Source organism: Trachemys scripta, chromosome 3, assembly GCF_013100865.1.
Source record: "Trachemys scripta elegans isolate TJP31775 chromosome 3, CAS_Tse_1.0, whole genome shotgun sequence".
Lineage (NCBI taxonomy): Eukaryota > Metazoa > Chordata > Testudines > Emydidae > Trachemys > Trachemys scripta.
In genome coordinates this window covers 41,370,876-41,394,605 of record NC_048300.1, presented here as the reverse complement: position 1 = coordinate 41,394,605, position 23,730 = coordinate 41,370,876, and the positions used below count along the sequence as shown (strand labels likewise).

At 42.2% G+C, this 23,730-nt stretch overlaps 1 protein-coding gene across 1 annotated transcript in view; it reads left to right on the top strand.

Annotated features, from left to right (window-relative positions):
- Positions 1-22,878, top strand: part of LOC117874389 (potassium voltage-gated channel subfamily H member 1-like) — an 81,744-nt gene extending 58,866 nt beyond the window's left edge. The window contains exons 6-7 of the mRNA XM_034764463.1: positions 1,851-2,243; positions 22,330-22,878. Coding sequence (XP_034620354.1) covers positions 1,851-2,243; positions 22,330-22,878 — 942 coding nt within the window. The remainder of the gene's footprint in view (positions 1-1,850; positions 2,244-22,329) is intronic.
- The last annotated feature ends 852 nt before the right edge of the window (positions 22,879-23,730 follow it).

The following is a 23,730-nucleotide window of genomic DNA, read 5'->3' as shown; positions in this document are numbered from 1 at the left end:
CTAGAGGGGAAGTTGGGGGGGGTCTCAGGAAGGGGGAAGTTGGGTACAAGGACCAGTGGGGCTTAGATAGGGGGTGGGGTCCTGGGGGGCAGTTGGGGCAGGGGTCCCGGGAGGGGGTGATCAGGGGACAGGGAGCAGGGGGGTTGAATGGGTTGGGGTTTCTGTGGGGGGCAGTCAGAGGGAGTGGATGGGGGAGGGTGGGGCTACCCTCCCTCCCCGTGGAGTGTCCTATTTTTTTAATGTTAAAATATGGAATCCCTACTCACAGTGCAGCTCTCCATTCACAGCAGGCTGCAGCATGAGGTCTCAGTTTCCTCCCTCCCTCCCCCTCTTTCCTGTTGGTAATGGCCAAGGGAATGCTGGGAAATGTAGTTCTTTCCCTGCTCCAGGGCTGGCTCTATAGGCAGGGAGCTAACCAACGAACTACAGCTCCCAGGACCCTCTGCTGGTTCTCAATTGCCATGCTGGATCCCTGCCACCCCTGCAAATGGGCTGCCCCAAGCTCGTGCTTGCTTTGTTGGTGCCTAGAGCTGCCCCTGTTTGTCTGTCTTGTCTATTTAGATTGTAAACTCTTCAGGGCAGAATCCGTCTCTTGCTATGTTTATTTTCAGTGCCTCATGTCATGGGGCCCTGTAACAGGAAGGCCTGCCCCGTAGGGTAAGTCTATACTGCAGCTGAGAGTGAACCCCCCAGTCAGGGGAGACACATTCATGCTAGTGGGGCTAAAAATAGCATCGTGGACGTTGTGGCTTGGGCTGGAGCTCAGGCTCTCAAGCTGACCCGATCCCCTGGGTCTAAGCTTGTGTGGCCAGCTTGTGTCTCCACCGCACCCGCAATGCCCACACTGCTGTTTTTAGTCAGGTTGCTCGAGCCCCACTAGTGCGAGTCCATCTGCCTGGGCGGGAAGCTCACTCCCACTAGCAGGGCAAATATGCCCTTAAGGGCCAAGAAGCCTAGACTAGCCAGCCCTGTTCCATTAGTCCTGCCTGTGCCATAGGTAGCTGCTTCCCAGCCTAAGAGGGCTGGACTAACTGGGGTCAGGTGACACCCTGAAACATCTGGGTCTCATGGGAGAGCTGAGAAAACTCTGTTTGCAGAAAGAACCACAGGGAGCAAGTTGGGCTCTTGTGGGAGGGTCTGGAACGACTCCAGGGAAGTAGCCAGCATCCTATGTCGGAGTAGGGAAGATAGAAAGGTAGCTCCAAGAGGAGCTGAGACTGTGAAGGAACTCCAGGGAAGCATGCTGATTTAGTTGGGAACTAGTCCTACTTTGAGCAGGGGGTTGGACTAGATGACCTCCTGAGGTCCCTTCCAACCCTGATATTCTATGGTTCTATGATTCTATGCTCCATCCCAGAGCAGAAGACTTAAAGGGAGCCCAGAAAGTGCTCAGAAGAGGAACCAAAGTGGGGCAAAAGTATTTTTGGATTGTTTGGGGTTGTGTGGACTGAATTTTGAAAGTGACCTAGCTGGAAGACTGAACCATGTCTATTCTCTGGGAGAGAGACAAAACCCTGGTGATGGGAAAATGAGGCAGAGTGCTGGCAGGAGCCATGCTTGGCCAGCAGGGGGTGCTATAGGACAGCCATGCCCTGTGACATACCCTGATCTGGGGTTGGCATCAAATTGCTACCATAATGCAAATAGGAAGCTACCATAAAAACGAATAGTGAAAGGATGTAGAGGCAACCGGTTAATTTAAAAGGCTTCTGTTGTACTTGCAACTCTTCAGTGTTAAAAGGAGTCTCAGCTTCTTGTAATGGGCACTATTTCTATGAAACGTTTTGCTGAGCTCAATAATCAAAAAAGTGAAAAATGTTTCCTTTTTTCTGAACTATCTGTTGTTCCAGGTACTGCAGCTGGGCTCTGAAATCCTTCCACAGTACAAACAAGAGGCACCAAAGACTCCACCACATATCATTTTACATTATTGTGTTTTCAAGACCACCTGGGACTGGATCATCCTGATTTTAACCTTCTACACTGCTATTTTGGTCCCTTACAACGTCTCCTTTAAAACCAAACAGAACAACGTGGCCTGGCTGGTGGTAGATAGTATTGTAGATGTCATTTTTTTAGTAGACATTGTGCTTAATTTCCACACCACTTTCGTTGGGCCGGCCGGAGAGGTGATCTCAGACCCGAAGCTAATCCGCATGAACTACCTGAAGACCTGGTTTGTGATTGATCTGCTTTCATGCTTGCCATACGACGTCATCAATGCATTTGAGAATGTCGATGAGGTTAGTATACCAGGCTCATTTCCAGGGCTTTATTTTTTTTCTTTTAATGTTTGCCTCCCCCCAAAAGAAGGAATGAATACTTGTAAATATGCTGGCTTAGTGTGTGAGCATGTCTCCCTTGAGTAGCTATCTACAGCAATTGCTGCTGCTTATTCATAGCTATGCAACATAATGTAGATATTGTCTTGCACACATCACCTCCTAACCCAGGGCTGGGCCTAGATGTGTTGCCACCCAGGGTGGAAAACCACTTGGTCCCCTGCCCTGAGTGGACCAGCCAAGTGTGTATGCCCAAAAACAAAAACGGGCAAATGACGTAGTGCCCCTAGAAGTTACTGCTCAGGGCAACAGCCCTGCTTGCTGGCCCTGTCTCCTCCCACTGGTGATCAAATAACATCTCTTTGGCAATTAGTGGCAATTTTTATAGGAGAAAGTAAGATCAGGAGCGTATTCACTGTTTTTATCCAGCTGTTTTTAATTTGATGTAGCAGCCAGAAAGGAGGAGGACAGCCAGCATGATGTGGCTAGCGAGCTCTCTACAGACTATGGTGGGTCCATGCACCACAGTTTGGAAGACATGGCGTACCAAACATTTATCCGAAACTACCCTTCTCCAGCTTGTTTTGATGACTTAGGGTCTAGGAGAAGGGGCAGAAGAGAGGGATCATGGGACCTTCCCTCCCTCCTTGCTCCCTTTCTTCAGGGCTAGCCACAAGACAGCTGGGGAGCACAGACATTCCCCTGGGCTAATCCCACCAATGACAAACTAGGGGGATAGGTTGTAGCTTTAACAGTTTTACTTTTAGTCATTTAGACTAGACTGATCACCTTTTATATTAGTCACATGTGCAAATAGTTTATAAAGGGCGGTTAGATAACCAATATCTTAATAAATGGTTAATCAATTAGTATAGATGAGTCCAACAGGTTGCTTATAACTAAGGCTACGTTTATGTCACGGAGGTCATGGAAATCACAGAATCTGTGACTTCCAGAGACGCTGATATTCTCTACTTCTGCTCCAGGGGCTGTAGGACTCTGGAGCTGACAGCCAGTGGGGCCCTGGCAGGGTTCCAGCGACAGACGACAGCCTCCGTGAGCGGCTGGGGTGTCCCATTTTCTCTTTGGGAAATATGGTAACCTTGCAGCTCCCAGCCACCGTGGGTGAAGAGGGAACCCCACAGCTCTCAGCCACCAGGGTGGCGGGGGAAACCCTGAACCTGCATCAGCAAAAGTCACAGACAGGATACGGCTTCCATGAATTTTCATTTATTACCTGTGACCTGTCCATGACTTTTACTAAAAATAACCATAACAAAATCTTAGTCTTACTTATAACCAGCTATAACACCATCTGGTGATGTGCTTATAACCAGCTGTGACACACCATACTTGTAGTAAAGTGGTCATCATGACATTAACAGGATTACTCAACATATTATGTGTTGGAATCATGCTCCTGCCTTCCCTTATTTAGTGGGACTTCCCCCACTCTCCTTCTGTTGTGATGCAGTTAAATAAAACCGCGAGTTGTCAGTCTGTAGTCCTGTAAGTAGACTTATTTTTGTTGAAGGGTCCCTTTACAAAACTACTCATGCCCCTAACATGCTTCTAAAACATAACCTTAATGTAAAGTGTGACCAATCTCTGTCCTGAAATCAGGACATTCCTTAAAATAATGTCCAATGAAATATCTGGATAATAACAAAAAAAAAAATGTTACTTCTTGTATAATTAAATAAAAAAAGCCGTGGGAACGAAGTATTGTTCGTCTCATTAGATCCATGTAAAATATTTGTTTTTCACTTTGACTGGGGATAGCTAGACAAACTATTAAGTGCAGTGAAGCAAATGTAATGTTATGTGAGATTTAATTCCCTGAAGATAGATTTTGTTTTATATACAGCCACAGACTGAAATAACACAAGTGAAATCACCCCCAAACCCTTGTAAGCCCTGTCCTTAAATATTCATTTGTCATACATTGTGCCAAAGGGAAGATTTATGTGAAAGACTGACATTTTGCTGTTGTAAATAATCATGGTACTGGTAAAGCAATAGAAGGATTGATCAGGTGATCAACAGCTGGCATCTACAGTAAAGTTAAAAAACAAAACAAACTACTAGAGTCAACTTTCTTTACATTCCTAGAACAGTAGCAAATCATCATTGACCCAACTGGACAGGCCCTTGATAACCTTAGTCTGATTCTGTCAGGATGACATACAGAACATGCCCAGGTGTGAATGTTTATGCTAGAGGCTATTACACTGAAATGAAAAGCCTTAAAGTGAATAGAGATAGGTACATAGTTACTGCAATGATTTTATGAAGCGATTATTATTGTTATACTTGGAACTTGGTTTTTCAGAGTCTTAGGATAACGTTGTCATTCAAAGGGGAACAACTGGTTCATACTGTAAGAAACTATTGACAAACATGGGATAATTAATCAGAAAAGTACAATAGTGTTATTCCTGGTCATTCTAGCTATCCCATTTAAGCAAAGAAAACATCTTTCTTGATGTTGTTATGCTAATGCTGTTCACCATTACTTCCCCTCATGGGGCCAGATCCTTAGTTGGTGTAAATCAATGTAGATTGATTAGGGCAAATCCTCAGCTGGTGTGAATTGTCACAGCTCCATTATGATCAATGGAGCTATGACAACTTACACTAACTGAGGATCTGGCCAAATATGCGTTGTCCATTTCACTATGAACTGCTTCAGAGGAGAGCTAAAGACAGCCCATCTCTTTGAGGGGCCAAATTCAGGAAGTCTGAGTCTAGAGAGAGAGCCTAAGTTGTAGGCATGTAACTCATGCCTTATTACAGCTCTTCTGCATGGTGGGTGTTACATCAGCTCCACTTCCTTCAGACTTAATGACTTCTGCAGGGTCTGACATGCACTGGTGTGAAACAGAAGTAATACAAGGAATCTTCACTGGAATCTAAAGGCCAGATTCACTAGGCTGCTCCAACTGCTTTGAGGAAACTTTTACATCGGAAGAGTTGCCCTTTTTAGCCTTATGGTAAATACTTGAATAAAAAATCATAATATAATATTGCCAGAAGGGAAGTGTGACAGAGTTCTGGACAACAGCAGCTGATCCAGCACTCTGATCACTGCAACTTCCATTAGCTGCCCCTTGCACCCCTGAATACGGGAAGGAGGACAAATTGATTGAAACAGGCTGGAGAGAGTTACAAACTAATTACCTCATTAACTTAGGAGGCACACAGACAAAGGAAGGAGCTGCAAAGGGGAAAGAGAAAGCTGTCACTGGTAGAGTGAAGGACATAGGAGGTCTCTCTCCCCTATTGGGCTCAAAAGCCGTAGAGCCCCAGGATTCTGTTCAAGCTGCTGCACAATCTGTATGGGTGGTGGGAACAAACTTGTAAATAAATCACTGGGTGCTTTACCTGACGGTCTCTGAATAGTTTGTTCCTCTGGAAAGAGGCAGGAACAGAGCATGCCCCTGCCATAGGGAATGACACTTCAATCATGGTAATAAAATGAAGTAAAGACTATAAAATCCCATTTTACTCCTTCAGTATTTCCCTGTGTTGACTTTAGCAAGAGAGAACATAATCCTTATTTGGCTGCATCACAGCAGGTGAAAGTAGAGTAATTTTGTCTGCATCTCATCATTCTTTGTAAAGAAAGATGGATGTCAGTAAAGAACTAGTTTGACAAGCCAATTTTTTCTTAAAAGTGCCAGAACTCATGTGATGTACATGAAGGATTGATTTATATGAGGTGCCCCATCTGAATCTGATATGTGTGAAATGCTTTGTAGCTACTGCTCAACAGACCTGTTGGCTCTCTTCAGTTAACTATGACACGTGGAGTCATTTAGCTCTTGAATCTTCTTGTGGAGGAAGGCTGGAGATGATCATGTTTGCATTTGAACATTGAAAGTATTTGGTGTCCATGCCCATTTGTATGCAGGAGTTTGGGTTTCTACAATTAGTGCATGCATGCTAGCAAAATCATGTGTTGGTAGAGAAGTGTGATAGTGCACTTTTATTTTGTTCTTATGTTGTTTGGTTTTCTGGGTATTAATAAACTGGGATTTTTTTTGGTACACTGGAATCTGTGCAGTTTTATGCTCTGAGATCCTGATGTCCCCATACCACAAAAATTGTAATAGAACAATTCTTGAGTTATTGGTCTCAGTACAGATGTAACTGGGTGAAATTCTATGCCCTGTGTTATATAGGTCTGACCAGATGATATAATGGTATCTTCTGGCTTTGAAATATATAAATCTATGAACAGCATGTGGTATCATGAGCTGACACCTGTATTCTCCATAAGTGACACTATTTTTTTACTGACGTCAGGATTGACTGTGAATAATATTGTAGAGCAATTTGGGCCAGCTTTGGCCACAACTTCTAAGGCCAGATCACGTAAATAAATATTGGTGGGTGCCAAATCAACTGTTTTTAGATAAAATATTTTTAACACTTTCGCCCCAGCATAAAAATAACACACACAATCCCAAAGCTACTGATTGATCCACCATCATAGGAATATTTAGAACTAGAGCTGGTTTGAAACTTTTTGCTTTGGGGGAAAAAAATGAAGGGAAGTGTTTCAATAAGGTCAAAATGTTCTGTTCTGTCCTTATCAGAGCAGCAGGCTTCAGCTTTTTGGTTTATAATTTTATTTTATAATTAAAACATAAAACAAAATATTTCAATGGCTCTGAGGTGATATTTCCCCCCCCCCCCTTTTTTTTTTCCACTTTGTGGGCAATCTCAGAATTCTTCGGTTTTGTTCTGATTAGGAATGAAAATAAACTTTGAAATCACAGAATGTCCAACAAAATGAAAATTCCAGTTCCATACAGCTTTATTTATAATGTCTTGTCTCTAAAACACTTTGTCATCATTAACTATCTTATCCGCACAACTCCCATGCGAAGTAGGTAAATGTGAATAGCCACGTGTTACAGATGGGCGGAGGGAGACAGGTAAGTGCTTGGATCAAGGCCACAGAATCAGAGATGATATTACAGTAGGAATTGCTGGCTCCAAATCCTGCATCCAAACATCTAGAGCACTAGTCTCCCTCTCAGTGCGCCCCATCCTCTCAAAAGTCATATTTAGAAAAAAGAAAGACTATCCATAGAGAGATTTCCTTCTTGCTCCAAATAAAAGGAACACTGAAGAACTTTTCTCCAGTCTTTTCCACACTGGCGAGTTATTCATACAATTGAAAGCCAAAACCCTTCCTAGAACTGGTATATAAAAAAAAAAAAAAAAACCTTCAAATAATGGAAATCTTCCATTGACTAATGAATCATCATGGTGTCAGACTTAGATTTATAACAATACATACTGAGGTGAAGACGGTACAGTGGATTCTAATTTAGCTTGCCTACGATGAGGTGTTGGTCTAAAATGTCTTCCGCTTCTCATAAACCCTATAGTACGGATTTTGCTTGAAAATGTGCATCAAATATCATATGCCAGTATTCAGACTGACCGTAAATTTTTCCCCACTCAAGGAAAATCCACATAGATTTGGGTATAATGCTACTTTTTTTGTGCTGAGGCTTCAGTTGCCAGAATTTACAAAAATAGAAATCAGTGACACACTAGACTTGTATCCCTCAATAGATTTAAGGAGATTCCTTGTTAGGAATTTGTCAAGACCAATTCAGTCTAAGACCTTAAATGCCAAAGCTAAGCTGAAGCATATTTTTGCAGTGGCGGTATGAGCAATTTCACACGGACCTTTGTATCTTATGCAGTTTTCAGCCCATAACTTCATAAGTAACTGGAAACAATGACTTGTTACCCTGGTAACATGTGATCCTGTCATGAAATCTCCTGGCAGGAATGGAACCCACTCATGTCACCACCATATAAATCTCTGAAATAAAGGACAGTGGAAGTGCTGACGGGCCTTAAACTCTAGCTGCACTAACATGAGCCACTATAATCAGTTATTGGCTGACATTAGCTAAATTGAGAACTATCCATCACTCTTATGAATTGAGGTGACAGATATGCATACTGAAAAGTTGTGAGGAAAGATGCATTAAATATAAATGAACTCACGTTTGCTTAGCCAGATGAATTAGAGAAAAATCTAGCATTCAGGCAAAGAAGATACCTGTCTTCCAAAGGAAGGGGTTTTGATAATGAAGTGAAAGAACATCATCCCTGACCTTGAAAAGGATAAAGGAATAGATGGTGGTGAAAGGTATAGTTTGGGCTCTGTAACAGGGTGGCCTGCCCCTTTTAAGGATCAGAGTCTTGGGGCCAACCAGCTCTATTTACCAATCAGATGCAGATGAGAAGTGGGGGGGGGGGAGGGGAGAAACAGGTGTTCCTTATAAAGAGCTGCAGGAAAGGGGGATACAAGCTGCAGGAAGGGGTAGTCTCCCTTCCTCAGAGACCATTTCAGAAGACTCCTGGTGGGAAGCCTGGGTGTCATGTGAGGGTAGAAAGCTCCAGCTGGAAATGTTTGTTTTCCTTTTGTGAGTTGTTTGGTGGTTTGGACAACCAGGGCCGGCTCCAGGCACCAGCTTACCAAGCAGGTGCTTGGGGTGGCCACTTCGGAGAGGGGCAGCACGTCCAGCTGTTCGGCGGACGGTCCCTCACTCCTGCTCGGAGCGAAGGACCTCCCGCTGAATTGTCGCCACAGATCACGATCGTGGCTTTTGGGGTTTTTTTTTGGCTGCTTGGGGCAGCCAAAACCCTGGAGCCGGCCCTGTGGACAACAAATGGAGTCTGGATGCAAGGGCTAAAGACTGATTTGAATGGGACTGATAATTCCCCAGGCTGGTGAGGAAGGTTGCCATCTTACACGTCCTAAGAGGAGTCAGCTTGGGAAGAAAAGATTTCCATAAAAATCAGGTGAGTTTTATGGAATCTTGCTAACTTTGAAACCTTCCAGTTGCTTTTAAAAGACAGTCGCAGCTACATTTCAAGTAGTGTAAAAGTTATTTACTGGAATGGGTAAGCAGATTCCTACCTAGTTTTGTTCAGCTACCTTTCCTGTTTGTTCTGATTAGGAAACAACAAAGTGCTTTGGATGTGGGTTTGTTGACTGTGGTAATTAAATGAATCTTCGCTAAGGTCATCTTACAGCATACACCGTACAGAGTACAGACACTGCACGCCCAGCTAGCCTGGGTATAAGTAGCAGTGTAGATGGTGAGGCATTGCTTAGGTGAGTAAAGTACAGGCACACCAGAACCTTAGGCTATACACCTGTAGCGAGGTGATACTCACTGGCACTGCACCTCCTGCTGGTCATCTTGGGAATTAGCTCAACTCCAACTCTCCTTCTGGCCAGTGTCTTGCCTGCATTAGGCCCCATGTCCCTCCCAGACCCCTTTCCTCAGGGTTTTGCCCCCAGCAGTACTCCCTTACTCTGGGTTTCCCCTCCGAGGGGAACCTCCAATCCTCTAAATCCATCTTGCCTCAGTGGCTACTGCCAGTCATCATCTAGTCCCTGCTCACTGGGGCAGACTGCAATCTGTAATGGCTACTCATCATTGGCAAGGAGTTAGGACCAGCTGCCTCTGCCTAACCCCGGACTGCACCTCTGCAGCCCCAGTACCTTTGTAGGCCTTCACCAAGGCCTGCAGCCTGGGGTTTTACCAGGCTGGAGCTCCCCAGCTCCCTTTGTCCTTCCTTAGGGCTGCTCTACCTCAGGTACCATGCTCCCAGACAGCTAGCACTTCCCACTCCAGAGCTAGAGTGAGCCTCCTTATAGCTCCTGGCTCATAGCCCTCTTATCAGGGCCAGCTGAGCCCTAATTGAGCTGGTGGTCAGCTACTCAGGTGCTTTCACTCCTTTTCCCAGCCACAGCCTTCTCCAGGGCTGCTTTTACTATTGGCTCCCCAGGGCAGTCTTCTTCCAGGGCTGTTTTAACCCCTTCAGGGCCGGAGCGGGGTAACCATTCCACTCCACCACCCTACACTGCTCTCTGTTCCCTGCAGTTGGGGAGGCAGCAGGGAAAGGCTCCAGCAGCTCCCTGCTGCCATAGTCTTTCACTGCCACAGGTAGCTACACATGACAGCCTGGGCACAGATTGCTTTTCACCATAGTGTGTAGCTACACGTACCCTATGGGTTGCTGCGAGTGTAGACAAGGGCTAAGTGTGTGGCTAAAAGGAAAGGAAAAGGAAAACAATTCCTAATCCAACTTCTGTGTAGTGTTTTTACACAAGAGGCAGATTATACATGGCATAGTCCAGGCATAAAGAAAACTGAAATTCAGTTCTTAGGCATGTATATTGGGAAATGGATACTGGCTGCACTAAAAATGACTGGAATTAAGTGGAGATACAATGAAACATTTATAACTCTGAGCTTTTGAGAAATGTCTGATTCAGTATGATATAAGCCTCTCCCATTTTGCTGTGCTCTTAAACCTTCCCCTCCGTACCCTGCCTCTCAAAACTCCATAGCCCCCCTTCCCCATATCATTCAATTATTTTGACACCCCTCTTTCAAATATAATGCCACTCTTTTTTTCCTTTATAGAGTGTCCACTTTCATGAATACCAAGTACATAGCAGTGTTTGTAGAGGGGTGAATTCCACACTCTATTGAATATTGCACATTCAAAATCTGCACAATAGACAGGGTCCAGCCAAACCTGTGCTTCTGTGACCATCTCTACTGAGGCCCTCTAAAGTGCAAAAAGTGGGGAAATTTTTTTCCATTCCACTAGAATATTTGTGCTTTTTACCAATCTGATTTCTTGTTGGCTTTAAGATACTTTATTGGAATCTTGGTCCAAGCTCCCTTTCATCTGATTTACCCCTTCCACCCCCACATTCCAGCTGAGCAACAGATCTGCTGGTCTCATCAGCCTCCAGCATAACTCAAGAGGGACCACAGAAATAATCCAAGACAAGCTGAATGATTCTAGTGGAATCTAGTGGAATTTCCATCAGGGTACATTAGAGGGAAGTTAATGTTCTTCACAAATTGTTAAGCTCTTGCTTCATATTTATCATCTTTTCACTTTTACCTGTTATCAGCTCAAATCTTAAGGCTTTTACTCAGACCTCACTGACTGACTAGGGGCTTCAAGAATAGGTCCTATGGTTTGATTGCCATTCAGTTAATCTCTACAAGCTATTGGCAACCCAGAGCAACTAATCAACTGTAAGCTGTGCAGAAATCTGGCTATATAATTGACCAACTCTAATTTGAATTAGGCATGTCATAGCCATTCTGTAAGTTCATCGCTTTAATTTACACGTTAGCAAAGAAGGCTTATGTGAATAGGGAAATCACAGGAGTTACCCACTTTTAAAGTTCTGAGCATAAAATCTCCCAGTGAATGGAATCATACACTCCTCACAAACACAAATAGTGTATAATATGAATAAATCATGATACTAGCCTATACTTGTCCCTCTCCTTCTCAGGTACGTCTCCCATAATCACTGAATCCAATATAACAATCAGTTTGCCCTCAGAACTACCATTGACACAGGTATGGAACTTTACAGATTGTGGTTGCTGTTGTGGTTACTGCAACTTTAAGGTTTGGAAAATTGTGTTTAGCAGAGTTTGAAAGAACCTTGTCAGCTGGAGTTGTAGCTGGAATCTGAATTTAAGAATGAGGCCGGGCTGGATGCAGTGTCATGACAAGGACCCTCTCACAGAGCTAATTTGATTATTTTTGTTGCAAGTTTACTTTTTGGCTATTCTGATTTAACTGCAATAATTTTAGTTATCGGGCCAGATTTGGGTGTTTTTTGCAGGAGGTGACATGTAACAAATGATTGCAGTAAAAGAGCAATTATTGGGGAAAACTCTTTAAGTTTTTAGAGCCAATCACTGCTCTGATACACCACTGTCAACCTGGCAGCTCCACTGAAATAATTGGCGTTCTACAGCTATAGATCCAGGGTAACTGAGAGCAGAATTTGGTCCTTGGACCTTATTCTTATTGCTCTGATGACCTTACTTGTGGTTCTGATCAATTGAAAATGTGCTGCTTCATGACTGCATTGATTTCAATGACAAAATAACTTCACAAGGGAATTTGTATATTGTCTTAATGCCACTAGCTGTCTTCCTGCAGGAGCAATTGCTATGTCAGTGCTTAAAGGGCAAAAGCAGCAAATTTCTTAAAGCTGAGGCTTTAATTTTTATTTTCATTTGGGGCCTGCTCCTGCTCCCACTGAAATCAATGAATCCAGTATTAAGTAAACAAATGCCAGATGAAGAGAGAACTTTGACATAGACGCTATTACACTATTCAGTCACTGGGCTAGATTTTGCCTTCTGTTGAACTGGGAAGAACAACCTTGAGGAATCCTCTTCTCCCCCCACCCCCCAATAACTAGAAAAGGATCTCTTCTCCGCGCGATAGGAGAGAATACTGGTGAAGACGCCAGTGTATGCACCACATCTCCATGTGGATGCAGTTGGATGGCAAGAGGACTTATTCAGCTGCAATCAGCAACGCACAGTAGCTGGGAGTACACACTGTTCTTATTAGAGCCGCAGCAAAGAAAACCCTACCCTGTGTCCCTCGGACCTGCTCTCTGGACTCCCGGCTGGCAAGATAATTGCAGCAGAGTGTCCATCTGCCAGCATCCCCTATTTTCCCTTGTAGTGCTGGCCTGGATAGGATTTATCTCCAAGTCACAGATAAGTAGAGGTATAATTTATACATTGGGTGCCAAGGCTACTTTCTCAGATCTTGGCAAAGCATGACACGTGATTTATCACACTGCAGAAGAATGAGTAGCTTATGTGGGCTGCTATTCTATCTATATAAATCTAAAATAATTAATATATCAAATTAAATCTTCAGTGAGAATATATGGTGATAGCCGTTGTCAGAGGAGAAGAGCTAATTGAGTTTATTAAATTGTGCATTACTTCAGAAAACTGCTGTTAGAGTGATACCTAAAGTGCTTAGAAAGGGAAACATCTTCTAGAAGACTGGATTCAGTTACTCTAAACTGAAGAAAACAGGGTATCTTTATTGATCTGAGGCAGCAAATCAGATGAGATGGCAAAGAGTATTTATTTGAGTAGCTAAATGGTTGGTTGCTTTATAATCTATTTCATAACAGGTATCAGATTAGAATTTAAGATGGACTGGTACTAGATGTCAAAAGTAGTTCTGACCCCAGAAATGGATTGGACATTTGTATTTTTTTTTTTTTTTTCAAAATAGGGAAAAAGCTTCTGGAGTTGACTTGCTTTATACCAGTATCACTGAAACAAAGGTAAATGGATCCATTAATTTGAGGGTGACTTCTTAATTTGACACTCATCCCCAAATTACAATTCTTAATGAAATGTTAGTTTACTGACAAATTTCCTTTATCTTTGTTTTACATTGATCGTAAAGGGAAACAATGTGTATCTTTTCCTGGACACATTAGCCTTTTATCAGTTTTAAACCCATCTCTACATTTACTTCCCATGTATTTGCTGTGTTTTTTTTTTTCTGGATCTCTCTTTTCCACCTCTCTATTATGGGCATGGTTGGTGGCTATGTTCTATCTGGATGCTGGAAAACTGAAATCTCAGAGCTCTGACCAAAACAAGCTTTATTGATCTTAGATCTCCAGCTGTTCCCTCGCTAAAAGCCCTAGCAGTAACCAGAAGGCTTAGATTTTAATTACAGCTTGTGAATATAATGTTATCTCATAACTTGGCTGCAAAACATTGTAATCTGTAGGAAAGGTCATGTTCAATAACTTAATTAACAGAAAAACAGAAAGTTGAAAATGACAAAGTGAACCGTTCTAATCGTGGTATTGTTTACAGTCAGGGTTATCATGACACTTCAGATATATAGAGCAATGCAGTGATGAAACTGAATCTAGAATCACATTAAAAGAATTGGGGCAAGATTGGTTTCAATGACTATTGCCTCACTTATGCCAGTGGTGAATTTGGCCATCTGTCTGCAATTTTGCACAAATAACTCATTCGCTTTTGTCTAGTTTTTATTTACTCTTCGGCCTCCACATCTCACTCCACTTATATTAAACCTCATCATTGCCATAAACCACCCTTTAGCCCTTAAATATGCCAGGCAGGATTTTCAGAAGTGGTGCTTTGGCCAGTTGAAATCCTGGGGAGCCAGTGTTAGGCTAATAATAAGCCCTCTTTTAAAAAGTTCTGCCCTCTACATCTGGTTAACACTTGGTTCCCAACCACAGTGTTTATAATAAGAGTGAAACATTCCTGCATTTTATGCATGAAGAAGGCTATACACAATGTCCTGAAGAGTAGAATGTGACTTTGTGTAAATGTAACCTGTACCTGCTATTCTTAATGTAGGCTCCAGGAGATATAAATAGAAAACTCTTTCCCTGCTTCCCTAAAATTACTCATCCTCCATCATGCCCTGAGGGAATTATAAAGTGTGTTCACTTTTCAACTGTGGTGTGTAAAAAATGTGATTTAAAATTATTTACATAAAATTGTACTTTCTTCAGCTAGAGCCCTGTCCTTCTGTGATTTCAGACCTGTGTGAGCTTAACTATGGATGACAAAATGTGCCTCTCCCATACAAATTAACAGCAATAATTAATAATAAATGCTTTGCAAACTGAATTAACCCTCCCTTTACCCATGTGAGCTTGGGATGACTTGTTATCCCTATTTTACAGATGGGGGAAATCAAGACACAAGACCTTGCATGGCTCACCAAGGTCTTGCAAGCAGTCTATTGCAAAGCCAGAGCTAGAACGCAGATCTCCTGACTCCCAGTCCTGTGCATCAATCCAAGATTAATCTGTGTTTTCACGAGCTGTGAGTGTGTGATATGAGGAATTCTCAACCAGTATGTGACACAACTGAAAAGGGGGAGGAGAATGAGACCAAAACATGCATGATACAAAGCAGTGATGCACAACTGGCAAATCAGGTGCTCATGTGTAGAGTACCTAATGAGTAGCTTTAATTTGGGGCATATGACTACCAACATGTTGTTTGGCAGCATTTCAAGAATAATCTTTTGCTAACTCTTCTTGGCCTGAAAAGCATGGGTCATAAATATACTTCTCTTCAGCACCAGGCTTGCTTGTCTTTATGCTACACAAAAAGTGCAGTTTTCTTCACGTGCAGTTCTAAGCTGAAAAATGACTTTGCAAAAGTGACCTCACAGGGCTCCATGTTATTTGTACATGCAGCAGGTCTTATCAGGAGACTTTGAGAGACAAAGCAAAGACTTGTTTCCTCTGAATGCCGATGCTATACACTCACTCTTATGTCAGAGGAGACTAAAGCTGGACTTTCTTTCTCATGAATCACCAATAACAAAAATAAGTTCTGCTGGCCATATTCTGCTGTGAAGAACAACTGTGCACCTTTATCACCCTCCGTGTGTTTGCATGGCTGACTCTCACTAGAACTGGGTAAACAGTTCTATTGATGATGCACTAGAAGGAATGGAATCTGGCTTGCTCTTCCTTCGTTGTGTTGGCTCTGCATGGCAAATAAGACTAAAACAGAGAAAAAAATCCTTCTTTTTACTGCCCCCATCTTGGTTACTCAGGTCTGTTCCTAACCGCTGAAAGCACCCAAGAAACAGATCTGATGAATGAGGTGCAGTTTTTACATAACTGCTTAACAGTGTGGAGCAACACTTCACAGAAATATGTCCAGTCGCTGTTCCACAGGGGACTGCTGGTGTTTAGAATTTTGTACTACACTCGCATCTTCCTTACCGGTGTTCCCTAAAGGGCTCCTTTGCCGTACAGAAATGGGTAATGCTTGGTGGCGATCTGCAGCACCATTTCCAGCTCTAACGAACTGAAACTCGTTCATTTCCTTTTTAGCAGATGCTGCTCAATGTGTGTCTCTTAACCTGTCCCTCAAGTGTGTATATGAGAAGTTATCCTGAGAGAATTAGAAGCATCAAGTGGGAGTATATTGAGTTCAGGCATTTCTTTTTCACCTCTTGAAGCTAACCTGTTGCTGTCCGCTGTATGATGAAATAGGTTGTTTCTGTGTCGATAAGAGCAGCATTAAAAGAGACAATAACTGTAAAGTGTTGTTCTACTCTGGAAAGTGGCAATCTAAAAATGGCACATTCATAGCCAAGAGAGGTATTATTTGTGTGCATTCAAATCTTACCCCCTCAGTGACAAAAATAAGTCTTTACTGTTTCCTACAGAGGCAGCACAGCTAAGATAGAGCAAACTGGGTTCTGTTTCTTTTAGTGCATCAACATACAATTTTTACTAATTTCAAATCACTTGCACACCTGAAAATCCATAATGACAGTCCACTCCAAAGCCTAATTGGGAGCAACAAAGAGTTAATCTTCATGGGTGGTTTCTTTTAATTTCTTTCATTTAAAAAAATGCTCATACAACAGCTTTTATATAAAAATATGTCAGAAAAAGCAAAAATTAAGGTTCTTATAGTAACATTTAACTACTCTACTTTTGCAGTTACTATATAGGATGTTAAACATGTAACTAAATATGCATATTTGTTCAATGTGAGCAAACTAGTGTTAGTACAAAAACATTAACTATGAAGGAACTAGGGCTGTCAAGTGATTAAAAAATTAATTGTGATTAATTTCATGATTAAAAAAACTCGATTAATCACATGATTAATCACGCTGTTAATAACAATTTATTTAAATCTTTTTGGATGTTTTCTACATTTTCAAATATATTGATTTCAATTACAACACAGAATACAAAGTGTACAGAGCTCATTTGATATTTATTTTTGATTACAAATATTTGCACTGTAAAAAAAACAAAAGAAATATTTTTTTTCAATTCACCTCATACAAGTATTGTAGTGGAATCTCTTTATCATGAAAGTTGAACTTACAAATGTAGAAATATGTACAAAAAATTACTGCATTCAAAAATAAAACAATGTAAAACATGTCCACTCAGTCTTACTACAGCCAATCACTCAGACAAACAATTTGCAGGAGATAATGCTGCCGCTTCTTGTTTACAATGTCACCTGAAAGTGAGAACAGGCGTTCGCATGGCACTGTTGTAGCCAGTGTCACAAGATATTTACGTGCCAGATGTGCTAAAGATTCATACGTCCCTTCATGTTTCAACCACCATTCCAGAGAAATGTGTCCAGGCTGATGACGGGTTCTGCTCAATAATGATCCAAAGCTGAGCGGACCGACTCATGTTCATTTTCATCATTTGAGTCCGATGCCACCAGCAGAAGGTGGATTTTCTTGTTTGGTGGTTCGGATTCTATAGTTTCTGCATTGGAGTGTTGCTCTTTTAAGACTTCTGTAAGCATGCTCCATGCCTCATCCCTCTCAGCTTTTGGACGGCACTTCAGATTCTTAAATCTTGGGTCAAGCGCTGCAGCTATTTTTAGAAATCTCACATTGGTACCTCCTTTGCGGATTGTCAATCTGCAGCGAGAGTGTTCTTAAAATGAACATGTGCTGGGTCATCATACAAGACTGCTATAACATGAAATATATGGCAGACTGCAGGTAAAACAGAGCAGGAGACATACAATTATTCCTCAAGGAGTTCATCACAAACTTAATTAACACATTATTTTTTTAACGAGCGTCATCAGCATGGAAGCATGTATTCTGGAATGGTGGCCGAAGCATGAAGGGGCAGTTATGTAACAAAAAAAAAATCAACATTTGTAAGTTACACTTTCACGATAAAGAGATTGCATGGAAGTACTTGTATAAGGTTATTTGAAAAATACTGTTTCTTTATCATTTTTACAGTGCAAATATTTGTAATAAAAATAATATAAAGTGAGCACTGTACACTTTGTATTCTGTGTTGTAATAGAAATCAATATATTTGAAAATGTAGAAAAACATCCAAAATATTTAATACATTTCAATTGGTGTTCTATTGTTTAACAGTGCGATTAATTGCGATAATTTTTTTTTTTTTTTAGTTAATTGCATCAGTTAACTGTGATTAATCGACAGCCCTAGAAGGAACCATTTTCCATGGGAGAATGCAGTTCAATTTGTACTGCTTGGAAAATTTGTAGTGTTTAAACAGAAGTTTCATTTTCAGAGAAATGACGAGGGGAGGAACCAAACACTTTTAGAAAGAAATGTTTTGATTTTTGTTTTGAAATTACTTCATTTATTTTTTTATTTAATATTATAAAGTTGAATTTGGATCACTTTTTACTGATCCAATTTTTTTTTTTTTTTTGGCATTTTCCTTCACAGACAACGTTGACATTTTTTGGTGTTTGTTCCAAGTTGGAATGAAGCCAACTTTAGGGTTACCATACGTCCGAATTTTCCCGGACATGTCCGGCTTTTTGGGCCTCAAATCCCCGTCCGGGGGGAAATCCCAAAAAACCGAACATGTCCGGGAAAATAGGGACATGCAGGGCCAGGGGTGCTGGACTGGCGGTGCGGGGCCGGTGGTGCTGGGCCAGGACCAGGACCGGGGCCGGGCCGGCGGTGCTGGGCGGGCCGAGGATGCTCGGCTGGGAGCTGGCCCAGGAGCCGAGCCAGACTGGAGACATTGGGGCTGGGGCTGGGGCTGGCCTCCGGAGGGAGCCGCTCGGTTGCGGGGGGATAGACTGGGCCGCGCCTCCTCCCCCCACCCACCCCCCCAGCTTACCTGCTGCCTGCTTCAGGCTTCCCGCGAATCAAATGTTCGTGGGAAGCAGGGGAGGGGGTGGAGTTGGGGAGGGGGGTGTGGGCGGGGCCAGGGCCCCGTGGAGTGTCCTCTTTTTGGACACTCAAAATATGGTAACCCTAGCCAACTTTCAAAATCTCAGTCCTTTATGAAACAGAATTTCCATCCACAGCACAGCTCTAACGTTAGCATTTTGGAACTGTTTTTCAGTGATGATCTGTAACTTGTAGGCTCAATTTTGCACAAACAGTGTTAGCCCAAATCAGATTGCATATGCAATAAGTCTGTTTTAAGCTTCTATTTGTTTGTACTTGCAACTTAAATAGCTAATATCTAAACCAGAGGTGGGCAAACTTTTTGGCCTGAGGGCCGCATCGGGTTCCAAAACTGTATGGAGGGCTAGGTAGGGAAGGCTGTGCCTCCCCAGACAGCCTGGCCCCCGTCCCCTATCTGCCCCCTCCCATTTCCTGCCCCCTGACTACCCCCCTCAGAACCTCTGACCCAGCCAACCCCCCCTGCTCCTTGTCCCCTGGCTTCCCCCCTCACGACCCTAAGCACCCCCCAGGACCCCAACCTCCCCTGCTCCCTGTCCCCTGAGTGCCCTGACCCCTATCCACACCCCCGCCCCCTGACAGGCCCCTTGGGACTCCCACCCCTGTCCCCTGACTGCCCCCCGGAACCCTCTGCCCCTTATCCAACACCCCCCCCCCAGCCCGTTACCATGCCACTCAGAGTACCAGGACTGGCAGCCGTAAGTAGTGCACCATAAGTAGCACATTCCTACAGGGAGCAATTTAATACACTGCAGCCACTTTGCCCAGCAGGAGCTTGCAGCGCTGCCGCCCAGAGCGCTGGTGGCACTGCGAGCTGAGCCTGCGGGGGAGGGCCCGGGGGCTAGCCTCTCCGTCCGGGAACTCAAGGGCTGGGCAGGACGGTCCGATGGGCCGGATGTGGCCCGCAGGCCATAGTTTGCCCACCTCTGATCTAAACCCTACTAGTTGTCTGCATTTTATTGTGGGCACAGAACTGAAGGCCCAACATATTTGTGTATGAAAAGCTGTGCCTGCAAAAACTGAGGCCCAGCTGTAAATCAGGCCCTGAATAATAACATGGCATGTTAATGTTACATTGATGGTCTTTGCACGTCATATTATTACATAAACAGGCATAGGTATGTTGGGGGAAACACAGGGTTATGTCTTGACATTAGAGGACAGATACTTAAAGGAGGGCAAAACCTGCATGTGAATACTCAAATGGGGATTTAAGACTTCAAAGTAGGGAACTGGGTTTGCAAATGATTTGCCTTTCCCTGATTTTCATGTATATGTATATTGTGTTTTGCTGCTCTATTGGGGTTACAGATATTTCTGCAGGGCTACCTACCATGTCCTCTATTTTGGACATTTAAGCCAAACCTAACTTCTTGTGCTTAAACCTTTGAATTTCAAGCAACCTATCATACTTCTTCTGTCAATGAAGTAGAGCTAAGAATGGCAAAAATGGGAAAGATGGGCTTACCTGTCCATCTGGGGAACAAGTCGCGTGTGTGTGCAGTTTTGAAAGCTAATATGTGCTTTGATTCCTGGCTAGAACTGGTAAACATGAAGAGAACACATCACTTTATGCCCTTTTTCTAAATCTCTACAAATTATTCTATTTTCTAGAAATATCACTGTCCCCTTTGGACATGTTTGTGAGCACAATTAGCAGAAGCACTTGAAGTCAACTTTTATTGTTAAAGCATCTAGCAGTGACTAAGTGTCATTTTTTCAAAATGGGTAAATATAATCATGACAAATTCATGAAATAAAGAGAAAAAGACATTGCTTCAGTCCTCAAAGGACTTATGTGAATATGTAAATTATATGTTATTAATTAAATTAAATTGTTCTGCAACATTAAACAAGCCTACACTAGAACATTGAGGCAAATTATATGTAAGCATGACCGAACAACTTTCAGTAAAACCTGGTGACCAGAATTATGCATTTCCAGAAACATTTATTAAAACAGCTTAAAACTTGATTGGAGATCTTACCTCAATCTTTTTAGTAAGAGGCAGTTCCTGTGTCTGGTAAATCAGATATATGTGCTCACCCAAAATGTGTTTGGGTTTGGTTTTTGTTTTCTTTTAATTTGCTTTCTGTAAATGTATGATGTAAATCTGGATGATAATGATGATCCTTAGCATTATGTAGTGCTTTAGATGTGAGATTTCGAAGCCTAGTGGGAGCTTTATCATATCTACTGCAAAGAGGGGTCATGAAGAATATTTACTGAAGTTTTCAAAAGTGCCTAGTGATTTGGGGGGCCTTAATTTTTGGGTGCCCAAGTTCAGATATTTTAAAGGGCCCTGATTTTTCAGAGGGTGGGTTCTCGGCACTTGCAGAAAATCTGGTTCCTTTAAGGTGTTGTGATGGGCATCCCAATATTGAGGAATCCAAAAACCCTAGACATTTTTAGCCTTTGTAGTTAATCTTTGTGGCACCTTTGAGGTAGATATGGTAAGTATTATCCCCATCTTCCAGAAGGGGGAACTGAGGGCTTGTCCACACTGTGATGTTGTCAACAAAACTTTTTTGTCTTTCATGGGTACTTAAAAAAGCTCCCCCGCGAAAGTTACAAGTTTTGCTGACGCAAGTGGCAATGTGAATGCGGCTTTGTCGTCAGGAGTGTTCTCCTGCCGACAAAGCTAATGCCGCTCATGGGGCTGGAAGTATTTTGTCAGCAAAAGTGCCAACAAAATACCAACAGAGCGTTTACACATGCTGACGTTTAGCGACAACACTGTCTTGACACAGCCTTGTCGCTAAAAGCTGTGTAGTATAGACAAGCCCTGAGGCTGAGAGGTGAAGCAACTTGCCCAAGGCTACACAGTGAGTCAGTGGCAGGGCTTGGATTAGAAATAAGGAACTCTTGTCTCCAAACACTGAGCTCATTCCACTACATATGATGTGTCTCTCGTTTATCTGATATATAAGCACAATAATAAAAAGCTTAGACTGGTCTTTGTTTGCAGGTAATGACTGTTCTATTCATTTATTGGCCCATACTTTCAGCTAGCCTCAAAGTAGCATCTAAATATTCACAACCAATATCATCACAAAATTGGGCTCACAAATGAGACTTCCCTATTCATATAAGATGCCTCTTCATATGCAGATATGAAACCTGTGAACTTGTAGCAAAGCTAAGACATGGCTATATATTTGATCAACTCTAACTTGCATTATGCGTATTTCAAACAGTCTGAAATGAGAAATTCAAAGAGAAACCCAAGGCATGTGAAAGTGAATCGAAACAGAAGAGAAGGTTTGCATGACCCCCTGAAAACACAAGCCACTGAGCTTCATATGCTTCACTCTAATGTCGCTTTATAGGCATGTGTCAGTGGCAAGTTGGCATGCCTAGATTATGAACACTGTTCATAGAAAACATTAAATAATGTAATGATGAATTCTAATAGCCTGCTCTGCTTTATTCTTTTAGGGAATCAGTAGCCTGTTCAGTTCACTGAAAGTAGTCCGACTTCTTCGGCTGGGGCGTGTGGCTCGGAAGTTGGATCATTACATTGAGTATGGAGCAGCTGTCTTGGTTCTGCTGGTGTGTGTGTTTGGTCTTGCAGCTCACTGGTTGGCTTGCATTTGGTACAGCATAGGAGATTATGAAGTTATCAATGAGGATACAAACACAATCCGAACTGAAAGTTGGCTCTACCAGCTGGGGGAGTCCATAGGAACGCCTTATCGGTTTAACACGACAGGTTCGGGGAAATGGGAAGGGGGGCCAAGCAAGGATTCTGTTTATATCTCCTCGTTGTACTTCACAATGACTAGCCTCACCAGTGTTGGATTTGGAAACATTGCCCCCACTACAGATGGAGAGAAGATCTTTGCAGTTGCTATGATGATGATTGGCTGTAAGTACCAGAGATTTCATTTTTTTTCATACAAAACGGCCTACAAAGTCTTCCTGTGCATGTTAACCTTTATCAAAATTTCCTACACAGTATCTCAAGGGTTTCTAACCAATTTTTAAAACTCAGTTTTGTGACAAAATTTAAACGTCATTACATAAAACATTATGATTTTTCTGGTATGGTATTTTAAAGTCAAGGGTGAGAAATCTTGCATTAATGTTGCATAATATTAGAATAACTTTTTCTGTAACAAAATATAGTTGAATTTCTGCTTACATTTAAACAATTAGAACATGCAAGTTCTGGGTAATTAAAGACCATATATATGCAATCAAATGAGAATGAAATGTATTAATATTTGTTTGATTTGAGGATTCTTAGAAACTAAGTCCCTAATCCTGCAAACATTTCTCTGTCTGAACAACTGTATGCTGTGAAGAGTCGCACTGAAGTCAATGGGACTATTCATGTATGTAACGTTATTTGTGTGTATAAGTGTTTGCATGATTGGGAACTAAGTGCGTAATTCAAAAAATCTCATCTTTCAATTCACTACTCTCTGGATTTTACAGTATCTAAATTTACTTGTACAGCTCTTATATTCAGAGATGGAAATGCTTCCCTTACTATATTACACAAATTAAAAGTCCAGCTGCCAGAATAGAACCTAGAATAGTTTATTATAGAGGGCTGGTAGCGACACACATGTTCAGGTTTCCTAACCCTTTCCCATAAGAATCTTGCAATTTTTATTTATTTATTTATTTATTTATTTTTTAGAAGCTCTAACATCTATAGTATTTGCAGTAGGGCTTTGAAATTCAACAGAGAGAGATCTTGGGGCCAGATAAGTGCCTTTTCTTTGTTACGTAAAATTCCATTCAGCTTTAATTGAGTTATAAACTGTTGAAAATTGCCTCTCTGTTGCTAGCATGTCAGACCGGTATCTTGAATACTAACATTCTAAATGG